Here is a 17,231-nt window from a genome sequence, read left to right as displayed (position 1 = left end):
CCTCTTTGTTTCTGTCTTAGTCAGCACACTGGCAGTCTGACAGGTTTCCCGGCCCGCCCGTCGGTACTGTCTGGTGTACTCTGGTATCTCTGTCTCCTCTGCTCTCCTAACCCTGCAGGACCGGGGCCATCCATATAGGGGACCGAGTCCTGGCCATCAATGGGGTCAGTCTGAAAGGAAAGCCACTGAGCGAGGCCATCCACCTTCTGCAAATGGCCGGAGAGTCCGTCACCCTTAAGATCAAAAAACAAACTGACCGTACGTTTCTTTGTCTCCTAAAATTATTATTTCAGAATTAGAGATACTTTATTGATCCCCGGGGTGAAATTGTTTATGTTACAGGAGCTCCTATTTAAGAATAGACAGAATAGACATACAATCATATATAATGGTGTAATAACAGTTTTGTATATATTACATGGTGAGTTACTGCACAAATTATTGTACATTCAAGTCAGTGTTGTGCATGTGAATTATTGCATCATTTCATTTTAATTAGTCAGAGCAGTTTGCAAAAAATATCCTTACAAGTACATTTTCAGAATTGAGGCAAAAATAAGCAAATAAAAAAAAAAGGGGGGGGCATTCTTAGAGGCACAGGTCACATTTTTCCTCTGGCCTGTAGTGCTATTTGTCCAAGCTACACAGTTTTGGTGGGAGTTGCATAATTTTAGAGATATCGACCATAGAGATGTCTGCTTTCTCTCTAATATAACGAAGCTAGATGACACTCAGCTTGTGGTGGTCAAATTGCCAAAAAAAAAGAAGAAAATTTTGAAAACAACAAACAGAAACAACACCATACAGAAAGAAGTGTGCATCCACTCATGCATACCTCGTAAATGAATTTCAGGGATTTGTTTCCAATCATATTATATGTCAGAGACTGAGACTGAACTACGTAGCACCAAATTTTGGAGTTAAACCATTAAACAGTTTTTTTTTGGTTGTTTTTAATTTGTTTATTTGTTGTTCTAAATTTTTTTCGCCATTTCTATGTCCAGGATTTTTTTTGGCATGTCTGAAATCATGGCTCAGTGACACACTGGACCCATACGTCCCCTAATACTACATAAGCCAGAGCACATTAGCATTTAGCAGCGCAAGTGATGACAAGACCAGTTCTCCCTGCTGTGGGTTCTACAGCTGATATCTCCAAAACTCTCTTTTCACAAATGTTTTTGTTCGGTTCAGTTATGTTGTCTTGATCTCATGGCGAAAAAGCACTTTGAAGACAGAACTTTATATACCACCCCTGAGAAAGTTTTGCTAAACTCTTGCACATGTGCTCAGTATTTATTATTTTCACATTTTAGTCACAGTTTGGGTTTAGGCAACAAAACTACATGGCTAGGTTGAGGAAAAGTTCAAGGTTTGTCCAAAAATAATAGGTCAATGTTGATGAGGGTCTCATACTGGACACAAACAGCGGCTTTCTGATGGAAAGGCTTTTTGGCAGAAAGCCCAAAAGGCAAATCTCGCAAGAGTTTGACAAATGTAGCATCTCCATTTAGACATGACTTTTACAAAGCACTTTACAGGAGAGAGAAACGAGAAGGAAGCAGAAAAAGAAGCCAGAGAAGATAAAAATATAAAAACCCCAAAAAATATGGTTGTTAGATAAAGAAAACAAGCTTTAATATGCTTTTAAAAATGTACATTAATTAATCTTTTTCCGAGGTTTAAAGGCAGCAAAAGTGATTCTGTGAAAATGACAGTAAGTGCATTTCCTCCTTGTTTAAAGTTGATTTGTCTCGCTGTTTATTCTCAGAGTCTGATGGCCGACATCTACCAGACAGAGAAGCCGGGTTTTTAAGTGACACAGATGACGATCTGACGGACTACCAGAAGACCAGTAAACACTCTGAGGTCTACTCCGCCACTGTTCCCAGTATAGACTCTGCAATGAGCTCCTGGGATAGCTCAGGGTTTGACGCAGGCTACGGCAGCCAAGGTGATCTCCACTGAACGCTTGCTGCCTTAAAATGACCCGTGTCCTGCGCTGCAAACTAATGAGGTCAGTGTTTTTTCTTGGTCTTTCAGGGACGTATCTTCACAAAGCGTCTGATTTGTTGCTCAATCCGAGTGAGTGGCGGCGTACAAAGCACAGGAGCCAAACCAGCTCCAGCTCTGCAGGCCTGGTCCACCACACATCGCTGTATGATGGGAGATTCACTGAGGACGAGTGGGATAAGATACCTGGGTAAGTGCACACACCTGCAGTGTATCTGTCAACATCTTGTTTCATGTCAATGCAGCTTTAAATGTTTTTGATTTCACAGTAAATACCATAATTTAATTTAAATCATATTCTGTGTACAAGCAGTGGTGGAAATTAACTACATACATTTATTCAAGAACTATAGTAAAGTAGATTGTCAAGGTACTTGGACTTCTAGTGGAGTATTTCCATTTTGTGTTGCTTTATGCATCTACTCCACTACATTTCAGTGCTACTCTAAACTTCTCACATTTTGTTTCATTTGAAGCCACTAGAAGGAGTTTTTAACTGGCTATGACATCTCAGTTGAACTGATGCCTCAATATGGCCAATGTCAGCAAGCAAGACCATCAGAGAGAAGATCAGCTATTTCTGTACAGTTATTCTGAATTCCTGCCACCGGGACGGTTTCCCCTAAAATCAGATGAATTGATTTACAGCATGCAGACTGGAAGTGACCCTGTTTATATTTTCCCAGGCAAAGTCACAGTAACGAGTGTTAGTCATTTTAAAAGAAGCAGGATGAAATGTTTCTTTAGATAATTTTAATATATTTTGTGGTTATGGCAGTGGAAACTACCCCTTACCAGAATCAGAAATACTTTTCTAATCCCTGGGGGGAAACTTGTTAGTATTACTGTCAGCAGGGGTCTCTAAAATAAACAAAATAAGAACACTGATATCACAAAAATGCAAGGATTAAACAAAAGTTGAGAAAATAAATAAATAAACCTTTTAATAATCTCAAAGCAACTTAGATTTATTTAGTGACCCTCTGTATGTGGGAACACTGGACTGAACTGAGCAGCTACAACAGTAAAATATTTATTACACACTGATGCATCAGTGTTAACAACCTAATAATGTCATTTATAATATATCAGACAGTCACAGGGGACATTTAGCTTTTTATATTTTTTTAGTGTATTTAGGTAATAATACTTGTACTTTTTAAGTGTCGATCTTGAAGTTTTCAGTCCAGGTTGATCTGTATTTACCGTTGGTAACAGCAAATGCATTTTGATACTACAGTTCACGGAAACTATCGTGATTTTAATAAAGAAGTCAGGCAATAACTGATCAGTCGTTTTGCTGCACACAGCATGAGTCATATTAAAAAACTTTTGAACAGCAAAAGTGACTATTTGATTACAAGGCTGAGTAGTTGTAGGTGTGCAGCCGGTCGCTTTCTGCTCTTCATCCAACTGCTCCCTAACTTTCCTCAGTGGGCTGAAGGCTCACCATTGTGTCGCCTCATGCAGCAATAGTGACTTCACAAACATTTTTTTAAATGAAAATCTTGAAGGTGGACACTTTAGGTAAGATTTTGAGTACTTGTATTAGTACTTTTATGTAAGTAAAAGATCTGAGTAGTTTTTTCCACCACTGTATATCAATAAAAGCTTCTGTGATTTTCTTTTCGCCTTTTTTGGGTTCATTGACGAAGGCAGACTGAATTATTTTCTCTTCATTTTGTGTTGTATGCTTTCATGTGTTGTGCTTTTCCAAACTGTCCTTTTCTCTTCTTTCTCAGGTATTCTCTTTCTCATCTGCTTTACTAACTGCCCACGAGCTCTTTGGTGTTTCACATAGATGCATCTTTTTCTGTCACCCCTTGTCCACACCAAAAAAAAAAACAAAAACGTTTCCTCAGAAAAAGCACCTAAAGCGCCCAAGGATACATCAGCCTTATCTGTCTCTTCACTTCTTTTTTTTTTTTCTCCTGAACTTTTGTGTCACATGCTCTCAATTTCCTGCTCTTTTTTGGGTGACTTTTGTAAAAAAAAATTGAACTCTTTTAAAGGCTTTGTCTAATCTAGCGGACTTCTCAGCATTTGAGCCGCCACGTGTGAGAGAATTTACAGTAAACCCTCAGTGTGGTCCTGAGAGGTTTTCCAAAGGGGACTCTCCAGCGCGCAGTCCAAAAACTGCATTTCCCATGCCGCTTCTTGTTAAGCGGCACCGACCTCGAGACCACAGGGCTGCTCTCATGTTCTGGTTCCTGCGTTGTCATAGATTCGTCAGCCCTCCTCGTTGCCATGGCACCCTGAACCAGGAAGACAGCTTCTGGTCCCAGGCTCTGCAGGACCTCGAGACCTGCGGCCAGTCAGAGATTCTCAGGGAGCTGGAGGTAGGCCCGCACTCCCCCTGCTCCACCCTCCCTCCGCTGCTCCTGTTTCCTCTCCTCCATCTGCTTTGTCCTACTCATGTATTCATAGAGCGGTGTCGGCCTAAATGACCATGCCAGATGAAGCATTATGATAATCGCCAGAGTTTGTAATCTGTTATTAAATCTGACAGGCCGGGCACCTGCTGCCATACTGACCGGCTTTTGCACACAATGCCCTGGTCTCTAATCAGGCTCTGTGTACTCTGACATGTACATGACCGGTTATACTGGATGCCACTTGTTCAAAGTCTTTTTACCTCTTGGGTGGATAGTTCAGAGTTTTTTATGAGGTACTTATCCATCCAACCATCATATTGCCCACAGTAGATGACGGTCGACACGTCCCCAGTTTGGAGCAGCAGCAGGAGTACTGTGTAGGAAGCTAAGTAATGTAGTGCTGTGGACAGGGTCAGCAACAAAACTTATTGTAGCCATGTAAAAAAAAAAGTAGAATATTTTACTTGCCATCACACAACCTTGTCCAACAGGAATCCACTGTTATGCAAGCCAAATATCTCTCTTACCTAAAGCATCCAGATTTCAAAATCCATGGCAAATAATTTTATTTCACAGATCCCAGGAGTTGTTGGTCTACCGTTGACTCAATCTGTTCAGTTGTTTGTGTCATTGTGTGACCAGCAGATCAGCAGCTCTCGTGTTCTGTGAGGTAAAATTACTCTGTTTTTCTAAAGGAGTCTAGTGGCTTTGGAGGGAGTGATGTAACGGTGGTTTCCCATTAGAAAAGGCTGTCTGGTGACAAAATGGAGTGGTGAAAATATTCTAAATATAGTGTGCACTGACACCCTCACTGTAGCTAAACAGCCTGTATTTTTATTCATTAGCCTTTATTTTGCCAAAACCCACTGAGAACCAAGGTGCCCTGGTTACATAGAATAAATTTAAAATCATAAAACAATAGAAAACAATAAAAAATAATAAAATATCTATCTAAAAACTAAATTGTCTAATTAATTATCTAAATTGTTGCAGCCCTAAATTCCAGTTAAAAGACATGTTAAAACCTACAGTCTATAAAACATTCACAGCCCTCAGTGTCAAACTCATGTAACTCTCATGTAAATCTTTGAATGTGCCGATGGAGACGAGGACATTTAAGTTGTGGTGATCTTCTGAAGCTTATTCCAGGCTGTAAACACACAATATCTGAAAGCAGTTTTCCAGGTTCAGTTTTGCCTTGTAATGAGGGATGTCAGGTCATTGGGCTGGTATAAAATGCATAAACATACACAAACAAATGTTGTCTTCTCCTAGCAGCCAGGGGTGGCCAACGCACAGCCTGGTGAAGATTACAATGATGCGTCCTGAAATGATCACCAGTAAGAAAACAAAGCGCTGAGTGATAAACATTATCAAGCTGTTTCAAGGTGGAAGAGGCAGCATGCATGTAATTAGTGGGAGGAAGGTAGATTGTACTGACTGCTTTGTAGTTTCAGCCAAGAAACATGATCCGTTTCTAAAAAAAGAAGCAAAGTTTTGTCCATAATCTTTTAGCTAGCTCATCAACACAAAGGAGAGCTTTTCATCATGTTTTCATCATGAACTTCTGCGGCTTCCCACGCCTGTGGCGTCCACAGAGAGCGCCATCTTTCTACGTTGACCCTGCAGACGAGTTTTGCAGAGAAGAAAAAGAGTGGTAACGAGAAAGCAGGGTGATTTTTTTTTTTACCACCTTGTTCAAAGAAAGTGACAAGAAGAGAGAAAGAGAAGAGAGTGCACTGGAAGAATACTGCCCCTCACTCTATTTTTCATGTCTGTGACATATTCTACAGATACAGACATTGAAGCTGAAGCTGAAGGTGTCATGTTGCTAGTATGATGTCGATATAACTATCAGTAGATCATTGTCACTGTCTATTTTTGCTGAGAACCGCAAGCATCACATGGATAAAACAGGCGAGACGCAGTGAATCTCTAGATGAGGCCTGGCTGCTCTAACCTGTTAACACGCATGCCAAAATGAAAACCATGAGGTTCTGTGATGCACACACACTGCTCACACAGACCATGTGGCCCAGATGCTGAACAGATAGTAAGCTTTTTTTAGGTAGCTAAAATACGCTTTACCTGCTGACCATGCATGCAGCAGTACATTGCTTAGCTTCCGAGTTGGTGCTCTCGATGCTTCTCCAAAGTGGGGACGTCCCAACAATCATCTACTGTAAGTAATACACTAACTGTGGATAAATACCTCATACAACCACACTTAAAAGAACCTGAGCTATGCCTTCAATACAAGATGCTCTAATAATCTTTGTTATTTTGTGCTCTTTCAGGCATCCATGACAGGTAGCGCTCTTAGTCTGTACCTGGAGGAGACAAAGACCAACGAAGACTCGATGTTTCAGTCTGAAATTAGTCCCATTAAGAGGGAGGGAATCCACAGTGAGTCAAAGAACAAGAGCAACCTGAACATGTCAACTGGAGCCAGAGACGAACCATCCCGGGGCAAAGGGGACCCCTCTGGTATTTTGTCCCCTACCACCCTGGCACTGCACAAGGTACTTCTGTTAGGGAATGACTTTAAAAAACACACATAAGAATAAACTGTATAAAAACAAGCTACACATATTCGCACGGTAACACTTCAGATTACAGCTCACAAATTACAGTGTGAATATTTCCTACATGGTACCCACAGTTGTGCATTACTTGTGCCATGAAAGATCCCAAAACTGCATCCCTACTACAGTATTGATGGGCAGTATTTTATTACCATTTTCTAAATGTACAAATAAACTTTTTTTAGATATAGCTGTAAAGCTGCACCCTTCTTCCCAGAAGATATATGAGAAAAATATATATATATTAACACATTAATGGCTAATGATTATCTTCAGTATATTAAAGGAGAAATGTGTAGGATTTAGCAGCATGTAGCAGTAATTTTGGACCCTGCAAACACATCTCCTCCCCCTCCCCTTCCAAGCCACCGTAGGAGAACCTACGATGGCTGCAAAACTTGTAAAAAGACCTTTGTAGATCCATTGTTTGATTCTGGGCTGTAGAACCGTGGACCCTCACCATTATCATACAGGATTCATTCTGAGGTAATGAAAACACTACATCGTTATACACTAATGAAAACATACTTAAGAATACTATATTCCATTTCTTCCAGACTCAACCAACAGATGCCAGTAAATCTTCCACACTGGACTTTTCAGGAAAAACCCAGAGATTTTTTTTTTTTCTGTTAGACTTAGAAACACAAAATATGCTCATTGTACTTTTTTATACTATATTTAGTTGTTAGTCACATGGGATTACTCATTTTATTATTTTTCACAAAAACGCTTGCGGAAATACAGGTTCCTCTAATCCCTCGTGACTAACGACTAAAAAAAGGATGTTCAGAAACATTTGGACTGTTGTTTTTCTGTTGATTTGTGCTGTTAAGGAACATATAAACTTCCACTGGGGACATTAATGGTTTAAAACTATTTAAAAACTATAAAACCACATTGTTGTTGCTCCCTTAGTACCTAACTTCTTCTTTTGTGCATATAAGCATCCAATCAGTATTTTAGTGATATCCCATATGTTTATCTATAATTCCACTGTCATCTGCATGCTGTTGTCTAAAGCATCAAAAACCTGATCCATCGATCGATCAGTCAGCTGCACTCACAGCTTGCTGAACACGGTACAAACAACAGCGTCCTGAGGGAACAAAGTTTATACCTGCGTGCCTCCTTCACTCGACTCACTGGGCCTGCTGGTACAGTGTAACTGGACCCAGTGGATACGTGGCCAGTCAGGACTTGCAGTGTGTGTGTACGACAAAAACACACAACGCTCATTATACATTACCTCAGCTGCTGCACACGCTGCGACCCTGGCCTGTGCAGGTGTAGCTGTTTGGTGTCATGTGCGCGTCTCATCCTGCTGTGCGTTTGATGGAGCGACCAACTGGGCGGATAGTTGGGCAGTAATAACAGAGTGCGTCAATGTCGTGCTGTGTGGAAATTAAAAATGTTTTGAGTTGAAACATCCATGATATCATATCATGGAAAATCATCTGAAGCTGTTTCTTGTTATGGTTAAACCTGCTGACCTTGTTATAGTAGAGTTTAAAGAAACAAATGAGTCTGTGAAAACTTGTTTAGTATATACAGAAATCACAGACACCTGTGTAGTGCTGTAAAACACACTATGGTAGCTGTGCAACAATTACCGTGAGTCAAAGTAAAACATTGTGAGATGGTATAAAATAACTGGTACACCTTAACTTTTATAGATTGTCATAGTTTTCTTTTTTTTTTTTTTTATCATATTGTGTGTATGTATTAATTTTCTTTCCAACAGTTAGATGAGGGAATAAATACCACTTTCACGTCTGTCTATTCAATATGAGGCTACAGGTGGGTTAGCTTAGCATTCACTCCAGGAAGTCACTGTGGTTGAGGAAAAAAGCAGCACAAAACATGTTCATTTTTAGCCTATAGCTTAATTAGCTTTAAAGCTGCTGGGTTTTGAAATTTTCTTTTTCTTTTTCTTCTTGTCTTTATGCTAAGCTAAGCTAGGCTAACTGTCTCCTGGTTCAAATAGACTGATATGATAGTGGTATTCATCTTCTCATCTAAGTCCCTGTTTTCTTTTCTATTTTTAAATACCTGAACTGGCTGACAGGAGACATATTCTTCAAATCAGTTTATTTAGCATTTGGATGAGCATTTACTGAGCCCGTGGAAATACCTGTTTAATGTATAATGTTGCACACTGTCCTCTGAGACTCTGGAAGGAGCTTTGTTACAGAGCTTTGGTCTTGGAGACTTTAAATTTTTAATGTAACTCCTGTTCAGAAACTGGAGATGTGCAGTTTTAAAGTTGCAGGCATTTAGGAGGCAACAGCAGCTAATAAAAGATGCTACTGAGTTTCATTATTATGAGGATCCAACAGGAATATTTTTCATCTATTATTCCTAATATCACCCTCTCCACTACCTTGATTTTTTTTAATCATTCTCCAGCTTTATGGAAATACAATACTGATTTTGTAGAGTAAAAATTTACATGGCATTTGGTAAAATATGAAAGTGGCTGGTAGAATTCAGACACAAAATAATGCTTTATTACTGAGTGGCTGGTGAATTTGAACATGTATTTGACAGTGGCTGGTTGATGTTCACATTTTAAGAAGTAAATTTTCCATCATAGTGTAAAAGTTCATGTCTAAAATCCTCTAGATATTTATGTGCTGTGCTGTAAACCTCTGTGTAACTCTAATGTTCCCTGTATTTGCAGGTGACTATAAGGAAGGACCTTGAGAGCCGTGACTTTGGTTTCAGCGTATCTGACGGGCTCCTGGAGAAAGGGGTTTATGTCAACATGATCCGCCCAGATGGCCCCGCAGACCAGGCAGGGCTCAAACCTTTTGACCGCATTCTCCAGGTATTTTATGTCAAGAAAGTTATGCTTAAATAAATTCACCCTTCTGGGAAATTTGCTTCTTTGCTCTCTGGTGAGAGTTACATCGTTCACACATCAGCAGACATCAGATTGAGTTTTTCCAAATAAAGATGTCCATAACCTGCTCTGTGCATCAGTGTCGCCTTTTCCGTTTCCCCTCAACTCAGCGATCAGCATGTTTGATGAGAGACCTTTTTACGGGGCTGAGAAGCAGCAAATCATCACACAAAATCACACAAAATTTATAATTCTAGCCAAAGGAAATTAATACAACTTCGTCATCGCCTCCTCGCACTGCATCATCGCATTGAAATATATCTGGACAGTTTTTCGTGCTTGATCTGCCAGAGCTGAATCGCTCACTGAATGTTCAATACCACTCTCATGAAGCTGCAGCCGATTAGCTTAGCATAAAGACTGAAGCAAACAGCTCGGAGAAATATTCTTTATCTGTACTCTGTTGGAGAAATACCTTTATTCACTTCCCTCAGAGAGTTGCATACAAATATTGATGCCACTCATGTCTGTTTGTTAAATATGAAGCCACATCACTAGCTTAGCTTAACTTAGTGTGCAAGTGCAAATGGGGAGGCCGCTAGCCTATTCATGTGAATTGTGTGTATACATTTAAAGATTTTTGTTTTCTAGCTGTTTTTTGGCCAAATAATATAATTCAACTGTAATAGCTGGCTTTCAACCAATAGAGGGCAGTTGCTATACATAGTTAAAACAATCTGCAACAATGCTTTGGTTTTCAGCCGACAACAGTGGTTACTCTTTTTCACTTTTTTAAAAAATAAGTTTGTCACTCGGCTCTTACATGTGAAGGATGATTTGGTTTTTTTGCCTCGTCTTTATGCTATTTAATCCCAGTTTCAAAACTGACTCTGGCCCACAGCTTGTAGTTTTTCATTGCTTTTTTGCTAAAATTGAAATTAAATTAAACTCAATTAAGCAATAAACAAATTTCCCAGAATGTGAAACTGTTCCTTTTTTAAAGAAATGTGAGTGTAGCAGCACGTTGAACGATTTAATTAATTGTGATCTTCCAGGTGAACCGTGTCAGGACGAGGGACTTGGACTGTTGTCTCACTGTGCCCCTCATTATAGAGGCAGGAGACAGCCTGGACTTGGTCATTAGCAGGAATCCACTGGCAGCGACAGACACCGGCCTGGCCGATGACTGCGACGACCCCTCAAACTCGCCGTTCTGCTTTCCAGAGCGCAGGACCAACAGCATTGCCCTGTGACCACGAGGATAAAGACACTAGCTTTTTGAAAACACACACACGCTGTAGCACCGGGACCTCACACACACACACACACACACACACACACACACACACACACACACACACACACACACATCACATCACGCACGGTTGAGTTTGTCACATTGTACCTCTCCGACAGACCTTCACGGTCGTGTTCAGCACACAGAGCATCCAAAAGCAGCTGCTCTCACTGCCTGAGAGCATCTCTCACTCGCAAAGTTACAAGCGCATGTGTTCACTATTGCCGGTTTTAGTCACTGTGTTCACATGATGCAGTCCAGAGGCTTCAGGGCAGCCCCCCCCCCTCACACCACCACCACCACCACCACCCCTCCACCGCTCCCCTCTCCAGAGGCAAAGCCACATGCAGGGTTATATAACAGGGGAGTCATGGCTTCTGACTGAGCCAGGATGTCAACACACACACGTCTCACACACTACACACACACACACACACACACACACACACACACTGCACATATTTATTTATCTTTTGCTTCAATGAGTGAAATAACTTTTACGCAAGTGTTTCTCTTTTTGTTTCACACACACACGCAGTGATTTACGTGCACACACTCTGACACATGAGGTGTTAATGGACTCAAGGTTCAAGCCACATCGTGCATATTTGAGTTATTTCGGCCACGACTTGGCTCACTGCCCTCGTTTCCAGCCTCTCCTCCACACTGCCTGCTGCCCTAGAGAGGGGACAGTGCCTCCAAATAGACATAAATGCTCTCTGCTACTTGCCAAGTATCATTAAATATATATTTTAAAGCCCCTTATATCTTAATACCAGGAATGCTTGTGAAGACGCTCTAACCTTTCTGCTTTAAAGTGTCTGTCCCCGGATGGAGAAGTAGTTTCTGAATGGCTCCAGAGAGTCTCAGAGATAATGTTGCTTTTTTTTTTGATTATTTTTTTGTTCCTGTCTTGATGACTCACATGTTTACAAAAATGTTTTCAGTTTCACACTCTGCACGCGTTTCTTTCTGCATTTGCAAGTGACGCACATTTCTCTCATATGATCTGTTTAGTTCACGTTTCTCTTTCACTTTTTCACGTTTCACTTTTCTCCATGTGTGTCTTGTTTGTACGTGGCATTGCACCAGAATGACTTATGGGTTGGTTTGCGGTCCATCACTAATGCTTCCTTAAGGGAATCACATCCTTTCCCAAAACGAAGGATGAAATGCCTTTTCAATTGTCATTAATGAATGATTTTCTTGTTTTCACTTTCACATCTGACTGGGTTGATATATCCGTTTTATTCCTCCTCTCTGCAGTAGCTGTTTTTCCTGCCAGTATCTGTAAGCATGTTAAGCATGCATAGGGTTTGTCTTCTTCCTTATACTAAAACAACAATGGAGTCCAACGGGATCTTTATGAGAGTTGCCCCCTTTTTTATCATGACATTGTGTTTTTTATAAAGCTTTTGGCCTGCTGATCCAGCTGCCTCGTCTCATGTGCGTCAGGCTGATGTGAAGATAGCTGCACTGTCCTGTTTAGAGCAGCCTTAGAGACTGATTAATCCTTGGGACAGACGGTAATTTTTTTCAATCTGATATCTCATGTCTTATATTAAATGTTGTATACAGAGGCCTATTTTTAAGGTTTTATATTAATTTACTGTATTGTATCTTTATGTATTATGGTATGCAGTGCTTTATTTTATTTACAGTACATGCACATACAGTATAGTATCTTCATGTAAGCTGTGATACTGAATGTGGCTGCTTTTTTTTTTTGATTAATTTATCCTCCTCCCTGAATATGTCAGGAATCATTTCTCAAAGGGACTTGAAAGATTTATTGGATATTATTTTATTTTTGTTATTTAATTTATTATAAATTAAGAAATGTATTTCTTTTTATGAGAATAAAGTTATGAAACCATAGTTGATTTGGCTCTAGTTTTTGAACAGTGTGTTTAATTTGGCTCTCCACCATTAGAATACTAATGCACACTGAGCCAAAACGTCTCAACACTGACAAGTAACAAAGCTTTAGTTGGAGGTTTTATTTTGGTCAGTCGGTTTGATTAAGACTGAAATATCCCAACAACAATTTAAAGTCGGGTCTGCAAGATTTACAGAGACTTATTGGCAGAATATGACAGAAATGGAATATAATATTCTTAAGTATGTTTTCATTAGTGTAACATCACCTGTCTTTTTTGTTTTTATGTCTGCAGTGGGGGTGGGTCCTCTTCCATGGGGGCTGCCGTGTTGTACCACCATGTTTCAACAGCTCTCACAATGCACAAACACTGGTTCTAGATACAGCCTTAAGCATTTTTCACACCTACTGTAGGCTTGCCCACAGGTTTGGAAGGGAAGGTATTCACAATTTGCAAGCTCACCTCTAGGTGTCACTAAATCCTACACACTGGTCCTTTAATGGAATGTGTTTCATGCTAATGCTAACTGCTTGAGTCAGCTGAGAAATCTCCAGCTGACGTGTTACAAAAACAAGAACACTGTGAAAGTGTAAATGCAAAGTTAGCTAACGGCTGCATGCATAATTCATCAATAATGCTAAAAGACTGCAGCCAAAGCTAGCTTACATCTCAGCTAACATTGGTTGGATGGTGAAATTTCAACAGGTATGGCTGCATGATAGATTACAGAAATACGCCGATTAACATGGGAAAAGGAAGCGCAGCAGACTTTGACCCAGCTGGACTGCAATCACAGAAGACAGCTGGGATAGGAGCTAAGCTAACCCGTCTTAGACCTGAGACAGTGAGCCAAAGTGAGATGAATTGTCACTGGCCCACTTTGGTTCTGCATCAGTCCACATCCTACTCAAACCCCCACATAACAAATGCAGATGCAGTTGGTAACCAACAAGCTTGGCTGGAGGTAAAGTTACAGCAGCTAGTAAGCTAGTCTTAGTTAGCCAGGCATGCTAATGTTTGCAGCTTATGTTAGAGCAGATGAAGACAGAGTTTAATCCATTCATCACACAAGTGTTCTTGTGTTTCACGTTTTTGAGATACTACAAAAAAGATGGCTCTTCTCGAAGGCTTCTGCACACCTTCAACTTGTAGAGAAAGGCTTGACAGGTATAGTTATGGCTGCTAAGCTATGATTGGACAGTTGCTGTTTGGAGGTGGGGCTTAGTGAAGGGTCAATTCATGCCATTAAAACACTGCCTTTGTACGTATTGCACTTTGTCTGTTATCCAACAGCTCTATAGCTCGCTCTGTCAGTCAGGTGGTCAGCCGGTTGATTGGTCCTCAAATATTTCCCCACCTTTTGGTGGCCTCTGTCCTTTAGCGCATGGTCAACCTTTCCACAAAATCTTGTCTGTCTGTGAATTCATGTGGAAGTTATGCGCCTTTTTGTGATAGCCCGCTCCCATTGCCAATTGGTGTGAACACTCACCCTCTCAAACCCACAAACTTCACCTCCATGCCAAATTTCAGCCTCCACTGCTGATTAGCTGTTCATGCCAGTTGGCAAAAAGGGTGTGTAGCAGCAACCTATCACAAAAAGGTACATAACTTCTAAACGGCTCACGTACCACACTCATCAACCGTTTGTCAGAGACACTTCTGGGAGGCACCAACTCAATAGAGTTCCTGTTTTTGGTGAAGGTTAGCCTATGCTTTAGCCACACCCCCTGGCATAGCTCATGATGATGTTCATAGAGCCTTGCAAAAGGCGTCATTGGATTTGGAAAAGAGTTCCTGCCATTGCTATGAGTTAGTCCCACCCTCTATTCTTTAGTCACAGAGATCTAGTGTTTTTTAGGGTGGGTGTATGTGTGTGTGATTGCATGCACTCATGGAAGCATGCACGTACATGGTCACAGCTATTCTGAATTCACGCTTGTTAACCATGCATGTCTTTCAATTGACTCTTTACTGAAATGCATCTGCAAGGTAACGTGATTTTACAAAGTGCTGTCCCATTTCCATGATGCATTTGCCTCCTCCTGCACTTACGTTGTTCATCCAGGTGACGTAAATTAAAGTCTTTGGGGTCCAGTGCTTCAAGGCCTTTGGGCGAACAGTGGGACATCAGACACATGCCCAAATAAGCCAGCCCCATCTTTGTGGGTGAGATGTCAATGCAGTTACCACCTGCTGGGGGGCGTTAGATTGATGGTGGGACGGACAGCCTAAAAAATTTAGGTCAAGTGTCAATGAGGGAGTGGGGAGAGGTCGAAGTTAGGGTTAGTGGTTGGTATAATCAGCTCAATGGAAGACACATATAGATGTTCAGGGGTGGAATCAAAATGTATTGTACTTTGTACAAGTATCACTTACTCAAAATATACTATACTGATTAAAGTTGGAAGAGAAAAGCATCAGATTTACTGCTACAGTCTAATACTAAAGGAAACGATACTTGACAGTGTTTGGTTAGTAGATGGGGCCATATGCAACAACTTTCTCTGAACCACAGACCACAGTGGCTGTGCTCACATTACCAACGGCTTGTAGTTAAGTCATCTTGAAATGTAAGACCTGCAATGTCATCCAGCTTAGGGTCATTCCTGCAGTACTGTATGACTATGAAGACATATAAAATGATATTGTGCTGAAATTAATCTCTAAATCATCTGAGCGACAGTAAATCTCTTTATAGCAAACAACTCCAATATGCAGACATGATAATTATGGTTAGAATAAAAAGCTTCTGTAACACAGCCCATGATTTACAGTGTAATTTATCTGAATAAATTGGCCACCAGTAAAAACCTCCTGATTCTATTTCCTGCTGGTATTTTAATGTCTGTTAGTTACAGTTGCAGAAAACAAGCAAAGGAAACAAGGGAGTAATTGAGCATTTTGAGGGTTTTTATAAATACTTTATAATAGTATTTGGAAAGTGAAATATTCTACAGAACTGATAAACTAGTGATGGTATTATAACATATTTGATAGTGACAGTTTGCTAGCCAAACTACAGGGGTACAGTAAGGTTTAAAAGGAGGCTTTGAAAGAAAATCTCTCAGACCTCAGATGGAGGCCTTATTGAACATACGTAGCTGCTTTTCCACTCAAAGTACCCAGAACTTTTACTCCCAGGAACTGTCTTTTTCAAGGTTCCTTCAGCCCTTTGTTGTATACATTTCCATTGCATACTAAAGACCTGCAAAGCTTATGCAAATTGTGTATGAAAAGGTTTTGCACGACTATACAACAACAATAATAAGTGGGCTTCATCCTCAGCGTAAATACTTGAAGAGGCCTCTAATTTGTTGTTGCTCCACGGGTCTGTAGTTTTCTTCTAACTCCATGTTGATGTATTAAAGCACAATAATAATAAAAAAAACAAAACAATGGCTGCATATTATAAAAGAGAGTACTCAACCAATCAGAAATGTCCAGCGCTGCAAGCCCAACCCCCAAAAGTTGTACTGTACTTTGGGAAAAGCAGGGACTTTTTGGAGGGTAAAATAATGTCCCTGAAACTTAAAGGACTAGTATGTAGGATTACTGCCGCCTTCTAAGCCCATGTGTCCGCAACTGCTGCTGTAAAAACATGGAGGTTCAACAGAGGACCCGCTCCCTCTGTAGATATAAATGGCTCATTAGGTAACAAAAACACAACCTTTCTTATTTTATGAATATTATATTCCATTTCTGGCATATTCTGCCAATCCCCTGTAAATATTTTACACGGGACCTAAATTTAGTCCCTGCACTAGAAACACACTGAGTCCCTCCAAAGTTGCCGAGTCCAAGGGGAAAGTTCTTGCAGTGGAAATGCAGCTGTAGTTAAGTTCGCAAAGTTACGACATGGATAGGAAATTTAAAGAAAAGGAGTACAAATCAACAAACTGTGCCCGGTTACAGTACGTAGTATTCACACTAAACAAACAAACCAGACTTTGGGGTCAAGTTTTACTCAGGGTGAAAGACCCTTTAGCCAACCAGCTCCTTGAACTGACTACAATGTAGGTGCTGCAAAATGGCCAACTGTTGCTTCCTTGTTTACCTGCTTCCTTGTTTACCTTCTTTGTTTACCAGTTCACAGTCTTTTCACTTTTTCAGCAACTATTTTCTTTTTTTTTTTATCATGTGTTGTAGAATTTGTTCTGTTTGTTGTAGACTTTGAACAAACACAGCTCAGTAAGACAGTTAATTGTTGAGTCTCGATCCCAAAACGTCAGTATTTGA

General features: G+C 40.4%; 1 protein-coding gene across 5 annotated transcripts in view; it reads left to right on the top strand.

The window, feature by feature from the left end:
- LOC146325087 (glutamate receptor-interacting protein 2-like) overlaps window positions 1-11,544 on the top strand; it is a 47,821-nt gene extending 36,277 nt beyond the window's left edge. For all 5 annotated transcript variants that reach the window (XM_084720882.1, XM_084720883.1, XM_084720880.1 and 2 more), the window contains exons 18-24: window positions 119-258; window positions 1,772-1,954; window positions 2,044-2,203; window positions 4,238-4,352; window positions 6,686-6,910; window positions 9,657-9,803; window positions 10,874-11,544. In XM_084720882.1, the coding sequence (XP_084577008.1) occupies window positions 119-258; window positions 1,772-1,954; window positions 2,044-2,203; window positions 4,238-4,352; window positions 6,686-6,910; window positions 9,657-9,803; window positions 10,874-11,071 (1,168 nt within the window). In that variant the 3' untranslated portion in view covers window positions 11,072-11,544. The remainder of the gene's footprint in view (window positions 1-118; window positions 259-1,771; window positions 1,955-2,043; window positions 2,204-4,237; window positions 4,353-6,685; window positions 6,911-9,656; window positions 9,804-10,873) is intronic.
- The last annotated feature ends 5,687 nt before the right edge of the window (window positions 11,545-17,231 follow it).

The sequence above is a fragment of the Lutjanus erythropterus genome, chromosome 6 (genome assembly GCF_056507025.1).
Source record: "Lutjanus erythropterus isolate fLutEry1 chromosome 6, fLutEry1.hap2, whole genome shotgun sequence".
Classification (NCBI taxonomy): domain Eukaryota; kingdom Metazoa; phylum Chordata; class Actinopteri; order Lutjaniformes; family Lutjanidae; genus Lutjanus; species Lutjanus erythropterus.
The sequence above is the reverse complement of the archived record's forward strand: the minus strand, read 5'-3'. Positions and strand labels throughout refer to the sequence as shown.